Source organism: Hypomesus transpacificus, chromosome 17, assembly GCF_021917145.1.
Source record: "Hypomesus transpacificus isolate Combined female chromosome 17, fHypTra1, whole genome shotgun sequence".
In the NCBI taxonomy this organism is placed as follows: Eukaryota; Metazoa; Chordata; class Actinopteri; order Osmeriformes; family Osmeridae; genus Hypomesus; species Hypomesus transpacificus.
Genome location: NC_061076.1, coordinates 15,661,590 through 15,676,589, shown reverse-complemented (window position 1 = coordinate 15,676,589; position 15,000 = coordinate 15,661,590). Strand labels below are relative to the sequence as shown.

Below are 15,000 nucleotides of genomic sequence, written 5' to 3'. Positions count from 1 at the left end.
CCTCCCAAATTCTGGGTGCAGATAGGACAGGATTAAGATTATGCCGTAGAAAAGAATAGTCGTCTGCTGTTCCAATAAATGGTATTTATTCCTGCTTGTTGACTTGATATTGTCTGGCCTCCAGAGAGTGTCGCTTCCTTTCCCGCTTCCTTTCCTCAAGGAAAGGAGCTGAGGGACACAACAGGCCTGCTGCTTCCAGTAGTGGATGGGCCCACCCCTGCTCTTACAATGTGGTTCAGTCCATCCTTGTGTTAGTGATGTGGACCGGTCCACACGAGAAGGTGGCGGGGGGGGGGGGGGGGGGGGGGGGTTGTTTCTGGTGGTGACACCAATGTGCCTGTGCGCTGTTCCTGTGGTGAGAGGTGAGCTAATCCCCTTCCCATTTATCCCCCTCCCTCTCCCTCTCTCTCTCACACACACACACACACACTTAACTACAGGCAGTGTAACCAGATAGTAGATACAGAAAAAACTGACACTGTAAAACACACACACACTCCAGGCCTGTGTTTAGCCAAGCTGACACAACACAGGTCCATCCAGCCCCCCCTCCCCTCATGCCTACCCCAGCCCCGGCCCCTCGTCTCTGGGGAGATCAGCGGTCGGACCTGCTCAAGAGTACCACCCATGGAGCCCAAACAACCACAGTGCTCCACGCAGCCTTCCACCGCCGTCGCTCGCCTCAGCAGGGCCCACGTGCGGCCTGGAGACCCGCATCATGAGCAGCGAGTCGATGTGGAGGCAGCCAGCCCCGGAGGCTGCACCGAACCCTGGGAAAGGCACACCACCTGGGGGACGACCCAGGACCCCACACACCACCTGGGGACGACCCAGGACCCCACACACCACCTGGGGACGACCCAGGACCTCCACACACCACCTGGGGACGACCCAGGACCTCCACACACCACCTGGGGACGACCCAGGACCTCCACACACCACCTGGGGACGACCCAGGACCCCACACACCACCTGGGGACGACCCAGGACCTCCACACACCACCTGGGGACGTCCCAGGACCTCCACACACCACCTGGGGACGACCCAGGACCTCCACACACCACCTGGGGACGACCCAGGACCTCCACACACCACCTGGGGACGACCCAGGACCTCCACACACCACCTGGGGACGACCCAGGACCTCCACACACCACCTGGGGGGGGGGACCCAGGACCTCCACACACCACCTGGGGGGGGGGGACCCAGGACCTCCACACACCACCTGGGGACGACCCAGGACCTCCACACACCACCTGGGGACGACCCAGGACCTCCACACACCACCTGGGGACGACCCAGGACCTCCACACACCACCTGGGGACGACCCAGGACCCCACACACCACCTGGGGACGACCCAGGACCTCCACACATCACCTGGGGACGACCCAGGACCTCCACACACCACCTGGGGACGACCCAGGACCTCCACACACCACCTGGGGACGACCCAGGACCTCCACACACCACCTGGGGACGACCCAGGACCTCCACACACCACCTGGGGACGACCCAGGACCTCCACACACCACCTGGGGACGACCCAGGACCTCCACACACCACCTGGGGGGGGGGACCCAGGACCTCCACACACCACCTGGGGACGACCCAGGACCTCCACACACCACCTGGGGACGACCCAGGACCTCCACACACCACCTGGGGACGACCCAGGACCTCCACACACCACCTGGGGACGACCCAGGACCTCCACACACCACCTGGGGACGACCCAGGACCCCACACACCACCTGGGGACGACCCAGGACCCCACACACCACCTGGGGACGACCCAGGACCTCCACACACCACCTGGGGACGACCCAGGACCTCCACACACCACCTGGGGACGACCCAGGACCTCCACACACCACCTAGGGACGACCCAGGACCTCCACACACCACCTGGGGACGACCCAGGACCTCCACACGAGTCTTCGTACAAAGACCAGAAGATTCTCTCCCCCCTCCCTCCCGCTCCAACGAGAGAAAACGACCGGATTGGAAACGTGAAACCATGTGGCCACCGAGGCCACCCAACACCGCCCCCCCCCCCCGGGAGATGTCGATGCCGGTAGGTATGGCGACAGTACCCAGCCACACGCGCGGTAAGGGCATGCGAGGCAATCCTTATGTTTTGCTGGACTGAACCCTCGACTCTTCCCTCTGGCTCCTGTGCGTACAGGTCTCCTCATTTCCAGAATGTTCCTAAGCCTGGCAGGAATGGAGGTTGAGTGGAATCTGCCTTTTTTTGGAACCGGGGGGGAATGAGTCTGGACTTGTGAGACACGCACACACAGACGTGTTACAATATCCCCCCCCCCCCCCACCCGCGCGCCTTCTCCAATATGGGTCTGACCCGTGGTAATGAGCTATGACTGCAGGTCATGATCAATAGCAGGCATGCAGACCTACATTAGCCCCCGCCTCACATGCCCTCGTGCTAATGGACCATTAGCCATCCAGCATGTCGGCATCACACATCACCCACCCACACCAGCAGGCTCCACGCTCCCCCTTGTGCCCGCTGGAACAGTCCCTGTCTGGAGATCCAAACCCCTCTGCTTAAGCAGCAGACGAGCGCTCCAACAACTTCCGGAAGGTGTTGTGGGAAGTGGAACGGCGAATACTTCTGTTGTGAGGTCCTTCAGGGTGCACCTGAACCGGGTGGCCTTGTGGGGTGAAAACAAGCCTTGACCTTTGACCCACACTGACGCTATATCACCCAGCGCGACCTCTGGAGGTCCCGCACCTCCTCATGAGCTGGTTATAGCTCACAAATGTCATGGAATATTCTGGAAAATACAACTCGAACAATGTGTGGTTGCAGCCTGTCCTGGCCTCTTGGAGGGCGAACGTGGTCCGGTCAAACCCCAGTCTGTACTGGAGCCGACGGATCGCCCATGTTCTTCACGAGATGCTGTTTGGTTGCTTCAAAATATGAAGCAGGATTGCTCTTCCTTCTCCATCTCCTCTATCTCTACCCCTCTCCCTCCCTCCCTCCCTCCCCCTCTCTCTCTATACCCCCTCCCTCACCCTCTCCCTCTCTTTGGTCCCAGCAGTAGCATGTAGGCACTCTGGACCATGGTGGTCAGGGGAGGGGAGGACGGGGTAAACAATAGCAGGATGCAAAAGGCATGCGTGTCTGAGGCACTGGTCTCCTGGATCCCACCAGAGCCAAGCAGGGGATCAGTGCTCGGCTTAGGGGCCCGGGGGGGACACACACCTCGATCCCAGCACCAGCCCCCAGTACCAGGGGCCCGGGGGGGACACACACCTCGATCGCAGCACCAGCCCCCAGTACCAGGGGCCCGGGGGGGACACACACCTCGATCGCAGCACCAGCCCCCAGTACCAGGGGCCTGGGACTCACACAGGCTAGCCGGCGACCGCAGCGCTAGCTAATCCACCCCAGGGACACGCTAAAGGATTTCAACTGACAGTTAGACTCCCGTGTGTCGGTGGTGCCCGTAGCTATCAAACTCTTTGTGAAAGAGCGCTGTGCTACGAGGTGACAAGCAGAGGGGTCTGTGTCTCTTGGCAGTCCCTAGGGGACAAGCAGAGGGGTCTGTGTCTCTGGGCTGTCCCTAGGGGACAAGCAGAGGGGTCTGTGTTTCTGGGCTGTCTGTAGGGGACAAGCAGAGGGGTCTGGGTCTCTGGGCTGTCTGTAGGGGACAAGCAGAGGGGTCTGTGTTTCTGGGCTGTCTGTAGGGGACAAGCAGAGGGGTCTGGGTCTCTGGGCTGTCTGTAGGGGACAAGCAGAGGGGTCTGTGTCTCTGGGCTGTCCCTAAGGGACAAGCAGAGGGGTCTGTGTCTCTGGGCTGTCTGTAGGGGACAAGCAGAGGGGTCTGTGTTTCTGGGCTGTCTGTAGGGGACAAGCAGAGGGGTCTGTGTCTCTGGGCTGTCTGTAGGGGACAAGCAGAGGGGTCTGTGTCTCTGGGCTGTCTGTAGGGGACAAGCAGAGGGGTCTGTGTCTCTGGGCTGTCTGTAGGGGACAAGCAGAGGGGTCTGTGTCTCTGGGCTGTCTGTAGGGGACAAGCAGAGGGGTCTGTGTCTCTGGGCTGTCTGTAGGGGACAAGCAGAGGGGTCTGTGTCTCTGGGCTGTCCCTAGGGGACAAGCAGAGGGGTCTGTGTTTCTGGGCTGTCTGTAGGGGACAAGCAGAGGGGTCTGGGTCTCTGGGCTGTCTGTAGGGGACAAGCAGAGGGGTCTGTGTTTCTGGGCTGTCTGTAGGGGACAAGCAGAGGGGTCTGGGTCTCTGGGCTGTCTGTAGGGGACAAGCAGAGGGGTCTGTGTCTCTGGGCTGTCCCTAAGGGACAAGCAGAGGGGTCTGTGTCTCTGGGCTGTCTGTAGGGGACAAGCAGAGGGGTCTGTGTTTCTGGGCTGTCTGTAGGGGACAAGCAGAGGGGTCTGTGTCTCTGGGCTGTCTGTAGGGGACAAGCAGAGGGGTCTGTGTCTCTGGGCTGTCTGTAGGGGACAAGCAGAGGGGTCTGTGTCTCTGGGCTGTCTGTAGGGGACAAGCAGAGGGGTCTGTGTCTCTGGGCTGTCTGTAGGGGACAAGCAGAGGGGTCTGTGTCTCTGGGCTGTCTGTAGGGGACAAGCAGAGGGGTCTGTGTCTCTGGGCTGTCTGTAGGGGACAAGCAGAGGGGTCTGTGTCTCTGGGCTGTCTGTAGGGGACAAGCAGAGGGGTTTGTGTCTCTGGGCTGTCTGTAGGGGACAAGCAGAGGGGTCTGTGTCTCTGGGCTGTCTGTAGGGGACAAGCAGAGGGGTCTGTGTCTCTGGGCTGTCTTTAGGGGACAAGCAGAGGGGTCTGTGTCTCTGGGCTGTCTGTAGGGGACAAGCAGAGGGGTCTGTGTCTCTGGGCTGTCTGTAGGGGACAAGCAGAGGGGTCTGTGTCTCTGGGCTGTCCCTAAGGGACAAGCAGAGGGGTCTGTGTCTCTGGTCTGTCTGTAGGGGACACAGGCAGAGTTTCACATCCTCACAACACCATCAAAATCCCTTAACCATGCAAACTTTGGTCATTTTCTCACAATCTAATGTACACATTGATGAACATGCGCAACAAGCTAGCGCCACAGTTCCACTTTTCCCCTCCTCTTTTTTATTTTTAAACCATTACTGACACCATGAAACGACCTGCAGTTCCCTTTGCAGTTGAACGCTGAGTAACCCGTTCCACACATCTCCCAAACGGAGGGAGGTTTTTTTCCCTCCTCTCCACCCACCTACAACAATGACTTAGCCACAAGGGGAAGTTCAGCTACTCCAGTTTCTCCCCAAAGTCGACAAACCACCTCCCCCTGGACAAGCGTGCCGGCGTCACCGCCACTCTCCCTCCTCGCAAGGCGTGCCAAACGCCCCTCGACGGGACGCCACGTCGGAAGACGAGCGGCGCTGAGCGGAGCGGCCGTGCCGGAAAAACACGGCCGTTCCTGCGGAATTCAAATGAGTCTCCGGGAAGCTTCAGGATGGGACATTAACATAACAAGGCAGGGAGGGAAGGAGGGACAAGAACTAGAATGTTGAGTATTCTCTGGAGACGAGTTCCGGTGGGGGCCGGGACAGACCGGTCTCTCTTCTTCTTCTAAAACGCTGCACCCGTACGGGTCACGCAGGCTAAAGAGGGCAGGAGACAATAGGGGCTAAGTGAGCCGACAGTGGCGTTTGTTGAACAGCACCCTGAGCGTTAGGACGCCGATCGATCGAAAGAGGTCACACGAACTATGGCAGTGAAATCAACTGAGGGCTTCTCATGCTCCCCATACGTCCAGCAGCCACCAAAACCCTGCTCTCTCTCTCTCTCCTTTCTCCCTCTCTCTGTCTCTCTCTCTGTCTCTCTCTCTGTCTCTCTCTCTCTGCCTCTCTCTCTGCCTCTCTCTCTCTCTGCCTCTCTCTCTCTGCCTCTCTCTCTCTGCCTCTCTCTCTGCCTCTCTCTCTCTCTCTGCCTCTCTCTCTCTGCCTCTCTCTCTCTGCCTCTCTGCCTCTCTGTCTCTCTCTAAATGGTCAAGGCTTGATCTTGACCTTTGAGTTGGTCTCATGTGTCACCCGTGACCCCTCCAGACAGCATGGCTGCATCCAACCCATCCATCCATGCACCTTCGTTCACATTTCCTGTCTGTTGGGTCATGAGATAATTGTTTCTATTCGTGCTCCATGTATCTTGCAGAACAATGCTTTTTAATTGGGGGGATCTTGTGCCGCTCAGTGATGATGTAAGTCCCCATTTCCACCTCACTCTGTTATATGGTTTCCTTAGCGACAGTGACAGCACGTTAGGGGAAACCCCCCTTAACCCCTACATAATGTTAAAAATACCCCGTGTGATTCAGCCTCGCTGAAACGTTTGGATTCTGGGGGAAATACTGCTGTGTCCAGTGATGGGTGGGATCATGACTGGGTTTCACTGACATGTGATGTGTTCTTTAAATTCAAGATTAGCATCCAGTGGCACGTTGCATCAACTCAAACTACACACAAGTATGAGCCGATAGAAACCACGTGTCAATCCACATGTTTAACAAAAGACGGTTTTTTTTTGTGGCAGAGAACGCAATGCCTTTGTTGGCATAACAGGTGCTATCTTTCTGAAACATTTTCGGCAGATCAGAGAACATTTCGCCCAGTCTAAAACACTTACTTCACACTGTCCTGGGGCCCTTAGGTGACCCCTGAACACGGATCACTGAAAGAAGTAGGGGCTAAAGGCCACCAAAATGAATGTTCAACTCAATCTGCACACTACATAATCCGACCACATATCGTTTGATTTTCAAACCCATTGCATGCTGCAACACCCTCAATACAACTGATTATTTGTTACACAAAAGCAGACAAACGTCTAATGTGATTGTTAGGCAATGGGAATCCATTACACTTGATCTGAAACACAACATTGCTAACTGTGCTTGCTAAACCATCCGTGATCTCTTGTCATAATACAGGCCATGCTGTCTAGCTAGATGACGACAGTGAACAACATTGTCACATTAATTGCTGGCCAAGCCTTCGAGCTAGCTATTAATACCAGCGGGCTAGCGTTTATTTTGTGTAAATCATTCGCATGTGAAAACGATTAAATCAGACTAGTCACCTCAACTAATAGACTAGTTAGAGCTAGCTTTGTGTCTGTAATCAGCCACCGATAACTTTTTACAGATAGCTATCCAAGCTAACAAACTGCCAAACTGTAAGCTGGCTTTCTAGCTAGTGTTTAATTTGTTTCTGTCGTAAAGCATATCATACTGTAAATAATGTAGGTGAAGGATGTAGTGTGCTTTGAAACGTATGTCTCTGCTCGGTCCCACAGTGGACAAGCACTTTCAGACAACATGGGCGTTTCTTGTAGCTTTGTGTGCGCTCTCTGGTAGTGTGCTAGCCAGCTAGTAACGGGAAACTAGCTGAACAGCTAGCTGGTGCTAGCTAAGATAGCCTTGCGCCTGTCTACCGAGCTAGCACGGCAATAAAGAGATGGCACAAGTCACCGCTGGCTAGCATAGCTAGCATGCTACTTCCCACTCAGTTTAAACCCTCCAAACAAACCCAAAGAAGCACCCAACTCGCCAGAGCCGTTAACAACAGCACGACAACCACTTGATCCAAACTTACCTTTTATAACATTGCTAAATATTGTGCCTTTGAACTCTTCTTTGGCCCTCTGATCGAAGTCTTGCCCATGGATGATGCGCATCTGCTTGAGGAAAGTGGACTTGCCGCTCTCGCCCGCTCCGAGTAGTAAAATCTTCACTAGCCGTTTTTACATACGTCTTATCCCGACTGAGACCTTTATCGATTTCTTTAGATTTCCTCATCTGCTCTGCCTCACTGTTTGTAAGGAGACAGTTAGGAAAACATACAGATAAAACGGACCGGGACGGCAGGAAATCCGCCATCTTTGAAACAACTTCATCGATACAGTAGGGAGGGTTTGGGCTCGCTCCGGAGCGCAGGCGGGGCGGGGCGCGTTTACGAGACGTGAGCGCGCACAGGCTTCAACAATGTGAAGAAATGTTTGGGCGGGCCATGAGGAAAATATTGCATATATGGGACCGTACTGGTTATTCTCATATCTTAATCCAAAAGCCAGTCCAATAGAATTGTTATCACGTAGGCTGCGCAGTACGCACTGACATCAGAAATCCGTTCACCAAAGCTTAAAATCATAAAACACCCTATTAACACATTGCAAGTAAACTTGCTTCAAACAATAATAGTGAGGCAAAGCCGTCTGTCTTCAAGAATAATACCGTGCATGGTCACTATGTACATTTGAATATCAGTCATATAGCCTGAAGCCCAATTTTCGTTTAATTTTAGGCCGACAATTTATCACACAGCAGGTCAGTCGGTCAACTTTACACCCAGCATGACCAGGCCCTGTCAAGACCCAAATATATTTACAACTGCTGTGTGACTTTTATTTTTTGACTTGGAAAAAGCCACTCAAGTAGGTAGGGAAGTGTTACAGGGAAGTTATAGGGAAGTGTTTTTAAGCAGACAAACCAGGATTAGTTAAAGTGGATGCAAACACACAAAACAGCAGAGCCACCACGACGCCGGTTGAACACACCCGACCCAGCCGGTCTTGATCCTCTGGTCGTCATTTGGCTGCATTGCATATGGCTGCAGCTCTACTGAGGTTGAGGGACAACTTTGTTCACCTGCACGGGCCGCCGGCTAGGCTATATGATGCCCCTTTGGTGGAAGGAGGCCTATCACCTAAAATCACAAAATGTAACCAAAATAATTTTGCTTTGGCAAAACTAGGATTATATGGGACTAGAAATCCCGAGCTAGTATCCAGGCTAATGTAGCATAATGCTTTCCCCCTCTAAAATATAGCACGCGTCCCGTATCTGGTCAGAATGCTGAGCATCAGTGTAATGACGACTTTCGTACAGTAGAGGCCAGTATAGAAAACATTCAAATGAGAACCAACTATTGTTGAAACAAAACACAAACATGTTGTATTATTATTAGCCTCGGTGTTTATGGTATTTGTCTTCACAAATTTAAGGCTACACGTTTCTAAAATTGTCAGATTTTTACTGGGTGCCTATTTAAACTTTATTAAGATTAGGGTTGTTATGGATTTATCCAAATGAGAAAACTCATAGGCTACTGATTAGCAACAAACTACTTTTGGGAAAATGCAGGTTGACTTGACCGAGTAAAACCAACTGGGGTGTGGCAGGCTTGTTCAATTTCCGCGGGAACCCTTCTGTGTTTTGTATCCTCAGTTTATATAAGCTGTCATTGGGGTGACAAATCCTTCTCTCTCCCCCGCTTGCAATCTCCGGAGGTGTACAGTCAACAGCAAACCACCGGTCGCTGCACTGCACTCGGAATAGAGAGTGTAGAAATTGGAATATATCACATCTGCAAGTTGTTTGGGCTTGTATTTGACCTAGACCAACCGCAAACATGACAATAAACAAACAAACAATCCGAGACCATGGTCAACATTATCGACCACGTATGGCATGCCTCAAAAAGGTAAGTAAGCTTATACAGTAGAACGTTATGAATAATTTGTTTTGACAACCAAATTATTTTTGATAAACTTCAGTTTGACATATTTTATCTGAATAATGTCAGGACTAGCTTTACAACATTTTATTTTAGTAAGCATGTTACAACACAATTTTCAGTTTAACATAAACATTCAGTAGGATTTGGCGGGTTGGATTGATGTCAGGTTTGCATTCAGAGAGCTGCTCAATACTTTTGTGAATTTGTATGTATTTTCCAAATAATTGTAGAGCTAGCTTACAAAAATAATATTAGAAGACTGTTCTGTTTCAGTTAAGTAGCTATTTCCAAGAAACAGCCAATTTGTATTACTTAACAAAACAGAAAGGTGGAGGACGATCATAACCATTTCATCTGATGTCATATACTGACAGATATGTTGATATAACCCAACACCACCACAACAAAAAGATAGTTTTATCAACTGTAACATTTTAGTTTGTTTCTTGCTAACAGGGACTTCCGAGAGCTCTAATCCAATACCCAGATCTGACCTTTAAGCCAATTAGATTCGCCTCAGCCTGATGCTCTAAGCCCATCCCACATCGCAGAAGGCAGAGTTCATTTACCAATCATGTCACTCTGTGACCTCAAACCAGGAAGAGAACCTGGGCTTTAGCATTGTTTTGTCAGAAATGTTTGTTCTGTTGTTACATTTAAAAAGCTAAGCTCAAAATTCTGAAACAGTAAAACTTTCAGGTAACACTGAAAACAATGCACGTGATGGTGAAAGCTGGTAAATTAAGGTACTTGAATCAAACCTATTTCACTGTCCAAGCAAGCAGTAACCTGATGCCGCACAGAGCCACAGTCACAATCCCTGTGATGGAATCAAAATCAGTTGCACTAATAATCACCCAGGAACATCTGTGCTTGAATCTGATCGTTCGTCACTAGTGTCATTCTAAATATACCCTCACTGGTGATCCATTTGTCGTGTATCAATACTACACGATGTGGCCCACGATTCTACTACGAAGAAAATGTTGCTGTCTGGGATGAAGCAAATTCAAATAGTATTTGACCTATTGTCACTGAGTCATGGTTGTTTGTGTTGCCGTGTGCAGGTGGAGGCCTTTGTGGTGGAGATGCAGGATCCTAAGACTGGGGTGAAGGGAACAGAGCAGAAGCTAAACGTCACCACCATCCCACATGTCATCACCGGTAAGACACGTCACAGACACCACGTTTGTATGTAAGGTAGGGTGACCGTACATTCTATTTTAAGCTTTAGTCTTTTGTGTCTAAAACGACATTGTGTGAACGATCAAAGAGGGGGAAAAAAGAGGTCATCTTTTTGTGAAAGCCAGAATATGGTCACCCTAAACCAAAACACTTCCTGACAGTATGTAAGAGGAACTCTTAAAGGAACTTCCAACCAACATGAGGGACATGGCCCTCTCGTGAGTCAGGACTACGCATTGGATTGAAAGAGAAGAAGAAGAAAAAGTGTCCTTGTTGAAAGGAAGTGACAGGCTCGTAGGCAGGAAGGGGGCGGGGTCTTTATATATATATATACATATATATATATATATATATTGGAGGTCTCATATAAGTGGACCTTTTTGCAGTTTTCCCTTCATTTTGTATTTAATCACGAGGAAAAAAAACTGGACTTTTGGCGGGGGTGGAGGTGGTTTGAATTCTTCCCAACCCCCCCCCCGTCTACGGGCCTGAGGGAACATGAGTGTGCTATATAGAGCTGCCGTTTGGCGGGAGTGGGGGGGGGGGGGGGGGAGAGGCTTGGGTAAGCCTCTGACAGAGCCTATATAAGGCAGCTGTCAATTGGATGAGATCTTGGCTGTGCTTTGTGCACCAAAGTTGCCTCCTAATCGGTGTTAAGACCAGGGGAGAGATCAAGCTCTGCATGGGGCTGGGGACGGTCTCTTCAGTTCGGCCCGTGTTGGGAGACAGGAAGTTGTCATCAAGGAATGTCCTGTTTCTGCTACACATGTAGCCAATACTGGTGATAAAATACTGGTGATTTTGCACTGTGCAGTAAAGAAATAAAATACACCCACTAGTACCACAATTTGACCCAATAATATAACAGCTACGAACTGCTATAACACAATGTGGAGGCCTTTAGATCCTATCTGACAAGGCATGTAGTTCAACACGTGTGTTTGCCTGCTTGTACAGGGTCAGGATGTTTTGGCCTGGATTGTCAACAAGATGAAGGTTTCCACCGAAGGTAAAACCACCTTTCATGATGATGTGAGTACATGTAGAGGTTGGTGATATCAGTGCTGTGAACGTTGACATCCGCCGGTGTCTTCATACCTGTCTACACACTGCCCTCATCTCCTCCTGCCTAACCCTTCTCCTGGCCACGCCCCCTTCTCCACATCACTGACAGAGGCCCAGGCTTTTGGCACCATGCTGGTTGCCTACGGTTACGTCTACCCTCTGCAGAACCACAAGAAGTTGGTGCTTTGCCCCGACGCCACCCTCTACCGCTTCCAGGTGAACCTCTCTGACACGCACAGCCCCTAACGTCTGCCTGCTCTGGCAGGTTGGGATCGGTTGGTCATGCCTGGGATCAAAACAGAACCTGTCATCTAACGGTAGCAGAGTAATTATGGTCTTATTACCAAGACACATTGGGCTGGTGTGTAGGTGTGGTGGATGGAAAGACTGCACACTTTTGAGATGAAAGGGAGTTTGTTGGGCTGCGACATTTGATGTTATAACCGGTCTGCACAGTGTGTACCCATTGAGACCTTTTGTAGATTGAAGTGAACACCATGACCATTACAAGGGACTGCCTTTTCTAACTGCTGTCACGTCAGTGAGAGCCAATGATGACTGATGTTCTGCACCCTGGTCCATTCCCCAGACTCCATATTTCTGGCCTTCGCAGAAATGGCCTGCAGAAGACACTGACTACGGTAAATTCAAGTCTTATCGTGAAGACGAATCGAACCCATCTCGAGTTTGTTTACTTTGGGTAATAATCTTTGACCTTCCTCTTCTACCCAAAGCCATCTACTTAGCCAAGAGAAACATCCGGAAGAAGGGTATGCTGGAGCCGTATGAGCAGGTTGGTGTGTTCTCCCAAAGTCCTCGGCTATAGCTTCTTCATGAAACATTTGACACATAAGACAATGATTCCAGATAGCTTAAGACAGGCATGTACTTGAAAAGAAAGGCACGTAAAAACAAAAAAAAGACAACATTTGTAAATGTACTTCAGAGTTAAGTTATGACTGGGGTCGTGTCACAGACGAGCCACGCACAGCACAACAGACCGAGAACAACGCTGGTCTTTCCTCCAACAGGAGCACTACGACCACCTCCACAAATGGATGAACAACAAGTGGGACTTCATTGTGATGCAGGCTACGGAACAGTACAAGTATGTGCCTGGCTGTTCTCCAAACGACAAACAACACGGACGTATTGTGGCCGAACGTTCTACCATTCCTAGACTTGCTCCTCTGACCTGGGGAGCTGCAGCGGGGGCGGATACCGCCATGCACACACACACACACACACACACACACAGACACACACACACACGCTCCTGTTCCTCTTTCAGATCTCCTTTGTCTCGCCTGTCTTCAGATATGTCTCATTTTCTGTCAACTCCCTTGTCTTTCCGTGTGTGTGTGTGTGTGTGTGTCTGTGCGTGTGTGCGTGCGTGTGTGTGTGTGTGTGTGTGTGCGTGCGTGTGTGTGTGTGATTTAGAGCTTCGAAGGAGAGGAAGAAGCCTGATCGTGTCGTCTTAGACTGCCAAGAGAGGGCCTACTGGATAGTGCAGAAGCCACCAGTAAGAACAGTAATTTACCACGAAAATAGTCTCGAGTTGTGTAGACTAAACAGACATCCACGAAGGAATCTAGAGTCGGGGATATTATACAGATATCCATGACAGAGTGTAGAGTTGTAGTGGACTATACAGATATCAATAACAAGTGTGGCGTTGTGCAGACTAAACAGATATCTCAGAAGTCTCGTGTCTCGTGTCTCCCGGTTCCCAGGCTCGGACTCACAGCGCTATGGACTACGGCGTGAACCGCCTGATCGACCCCAACGCTGACGAGGGTAACAGGTGAGCAGAGCCAGGCCCCTGGGCGGAGACGACTTGTCACAAGCAGAACGACCGCCGTTGGGTTTCCGTGTCTGTGAGGGAGGTTTTCTGGGTCGTGGGTGGGGGGGGGGGGGGGGGGGGGGGGGGGGGGGGGGGGGGGTGGAGGGAAAGGTGGGGGGGGGGGGTGTCAGCGGTCTGTGAGGTCAGGCCCACCTGCTGTTCTAGATGCTGTAAGACCATTACTGGAGCTTAGTGTGGAGGCTGTCTCAGAGCTGGCTGGTTGTTGGTCCTTTACTCTCTGGGACTTAACACACATACATACACACACACATACATACACACACACACGCCGGCACACACACATAGGAAGAGTAATGTGTTGTCAACTGGTCATCACCATCTCTGTGAGTTGAAGCTGAAACGGTGACGTTCGGGTCTGTAAAAACCTGCCGGTGCAGTGACATAAAGCTCCTGGGTTAGGATGTCACTTCTCATCTTGTGTCCCATGGTCTGTGCTCTCTCACTCTGTCTTCCACCCATGTCGTTCTTCCTTTCTTTTTCCAGATACTTTGCTATCTCAGTGTGCTTTCAAGAGGAGACAGGTGTACTACATACCCACGCACACACACACACACATACACACACACACACATACGGACACCCACTCACACACACACACAGACACATGCCCCTCTCTTCCCATCAAGTTGTACCTGTCTGTCTCCTCTCTCAATGCCTCATACCCTCTTAACCTGTCTAAATCACTACCTCACATCACACACACACACCCACCAGCTACTCTCTTCCACCTAACGCACACACACATATCACTTGTGCTGTTTTCAGATCTCCCTGCTCGTAGTAACAGTGCTGTCAGATGCAGTGATTTGAGCGTCTGTGTACTGCTCCGTGCAGGTCCTCCTGTGTGGTATGCTGTAGCTGTGTTGTCGCCCTGGATAGAGCAGATAATAGACTGCGTGGAGAATGTGCCGGAACACAATCTCATGTTTGTTCTTTGCTTTACAGAACTTCACTTACGATCACTACCGAAGAGTTGTAAGTCATGTTTGTAAACACCGCACAAGCATACCAAACAAGCACTACGTGTGATGTTTGCTAATATTTCTCTAATAAGTCAAGTCCCTTTCTTTAAGTTAGCTTCGTACATAACAACCCCCTCTCTTTCTCCCTCTCTTTCTCCCTCTCTCTCTCTCTCTCTCTCTCTCTCTCTCTCTCTCTCTCTCTCTCTCTCTCTCTCTCTCTCTCTCTCTCTCTCTCTCTCTCTCTCTCTCTCTCTCTCTCATCTAGAACATATTCCTTCAACAAGCCATCATGAGGTCAAAGGTCAAATCCACGGTGTCCCTCGGAGCGTGAGTGCCTCTTTGATGTTTGGCCGTTATGATAATGATGTCACAGATGAACACAAACACATCTCCT

At 51.1% G+C, this 15,000-nt stretch overlaps 2 protein-coding genes across 3 annotated transcripts in view; one reads left to right on the top strand and one right to left on the bottom strand.

Annotated features, from left to right (window-relative positions):
• Positions 1 to 7,943, bottom strand: part of LOC124479040 (guanine nucleotide-binding protein subunit alpha-13-like) — a 20,516-nt gene extending 12,573 nt beyond the window's left edge. Inside the window, 2 exon segments of the mRNA XM_047037516.1 lie at positions 7,608 to 7,755; positions 7,757 to 7,943. Coding sequence (XP_046893472.1) covers positions 7,608 to 7,755; positions 7,757 to 7,891 — 283 coding nt within the window. The 5' untranslated portion in view covers positions 7,892 to 7,943.
• A 1,235-nt stretch (positions 7,944 to 9,178) lies between these two features.
• LOC124479042 (regulator of G-protein signaling 9-like) lies at positions 9,179 to 14,937 on the top strand. 2 transcript variants are annotated; one of them, XM_047037517.1, is made up of 11 exons: positions 9,179 to 9,494; positions 10,598 to 10,694; positions 11,674 to 11,724; positions 11,890 to 11,996; positions 12,370 to 12,421; positions 12,515 to 12,573; positions 12,812 to 12,888; positions 13,221 to 13,302; positions 13,514 to 13,576; positions 14,590 to 14,619; positions 14,872 to 14,937. In XM_047037517.1, exons 1-11 carry the CDS (start codon positions 9,423 to 9,425, stop codon positions 14,935 to 14,937), a joined length of 756 nt encoding a protein of 251 aa, XP_046893473.1. In that variant the 5' UTR covers positions 9,179 to 9,422. The 2 variants fall into 2 exon arrangements, with proteins under 2 accessions (XP_046893473.1, XP_046893474.1); XM_047037518.1 differs by having other exon boundaries at positions 9,180 to 9,494; positions 13,514 to 13,584.
• The last annotated feature ends 63 nt before the right edge of the window (positions 14,938 to 15,000 follow it).

Bases quoted from the DNA above. Each gene is read 5' to 3' on its own strand.
- LOC124479042 (XM_047037517.1), top strand. From the start codon at position 9,423: ATGACAATAAACAAACAAACAATCCGAGACCATGGTCAACATTATCGA. The intron at 13,303-13,513 runs GTAAGAACAGTA...CCCGGTTCCCAG, and splicing joins GGATAGTGCAGAAGCCACCA to GCTCGGACTCACAGCGCTAT. The intron at 13,577-14,589 runs GGTAACAGGTGA...TTTGCTTTACAG, and splicing joins TCGACCCCAACGCTGACGAG to AACTTCACTTACGATCACTA.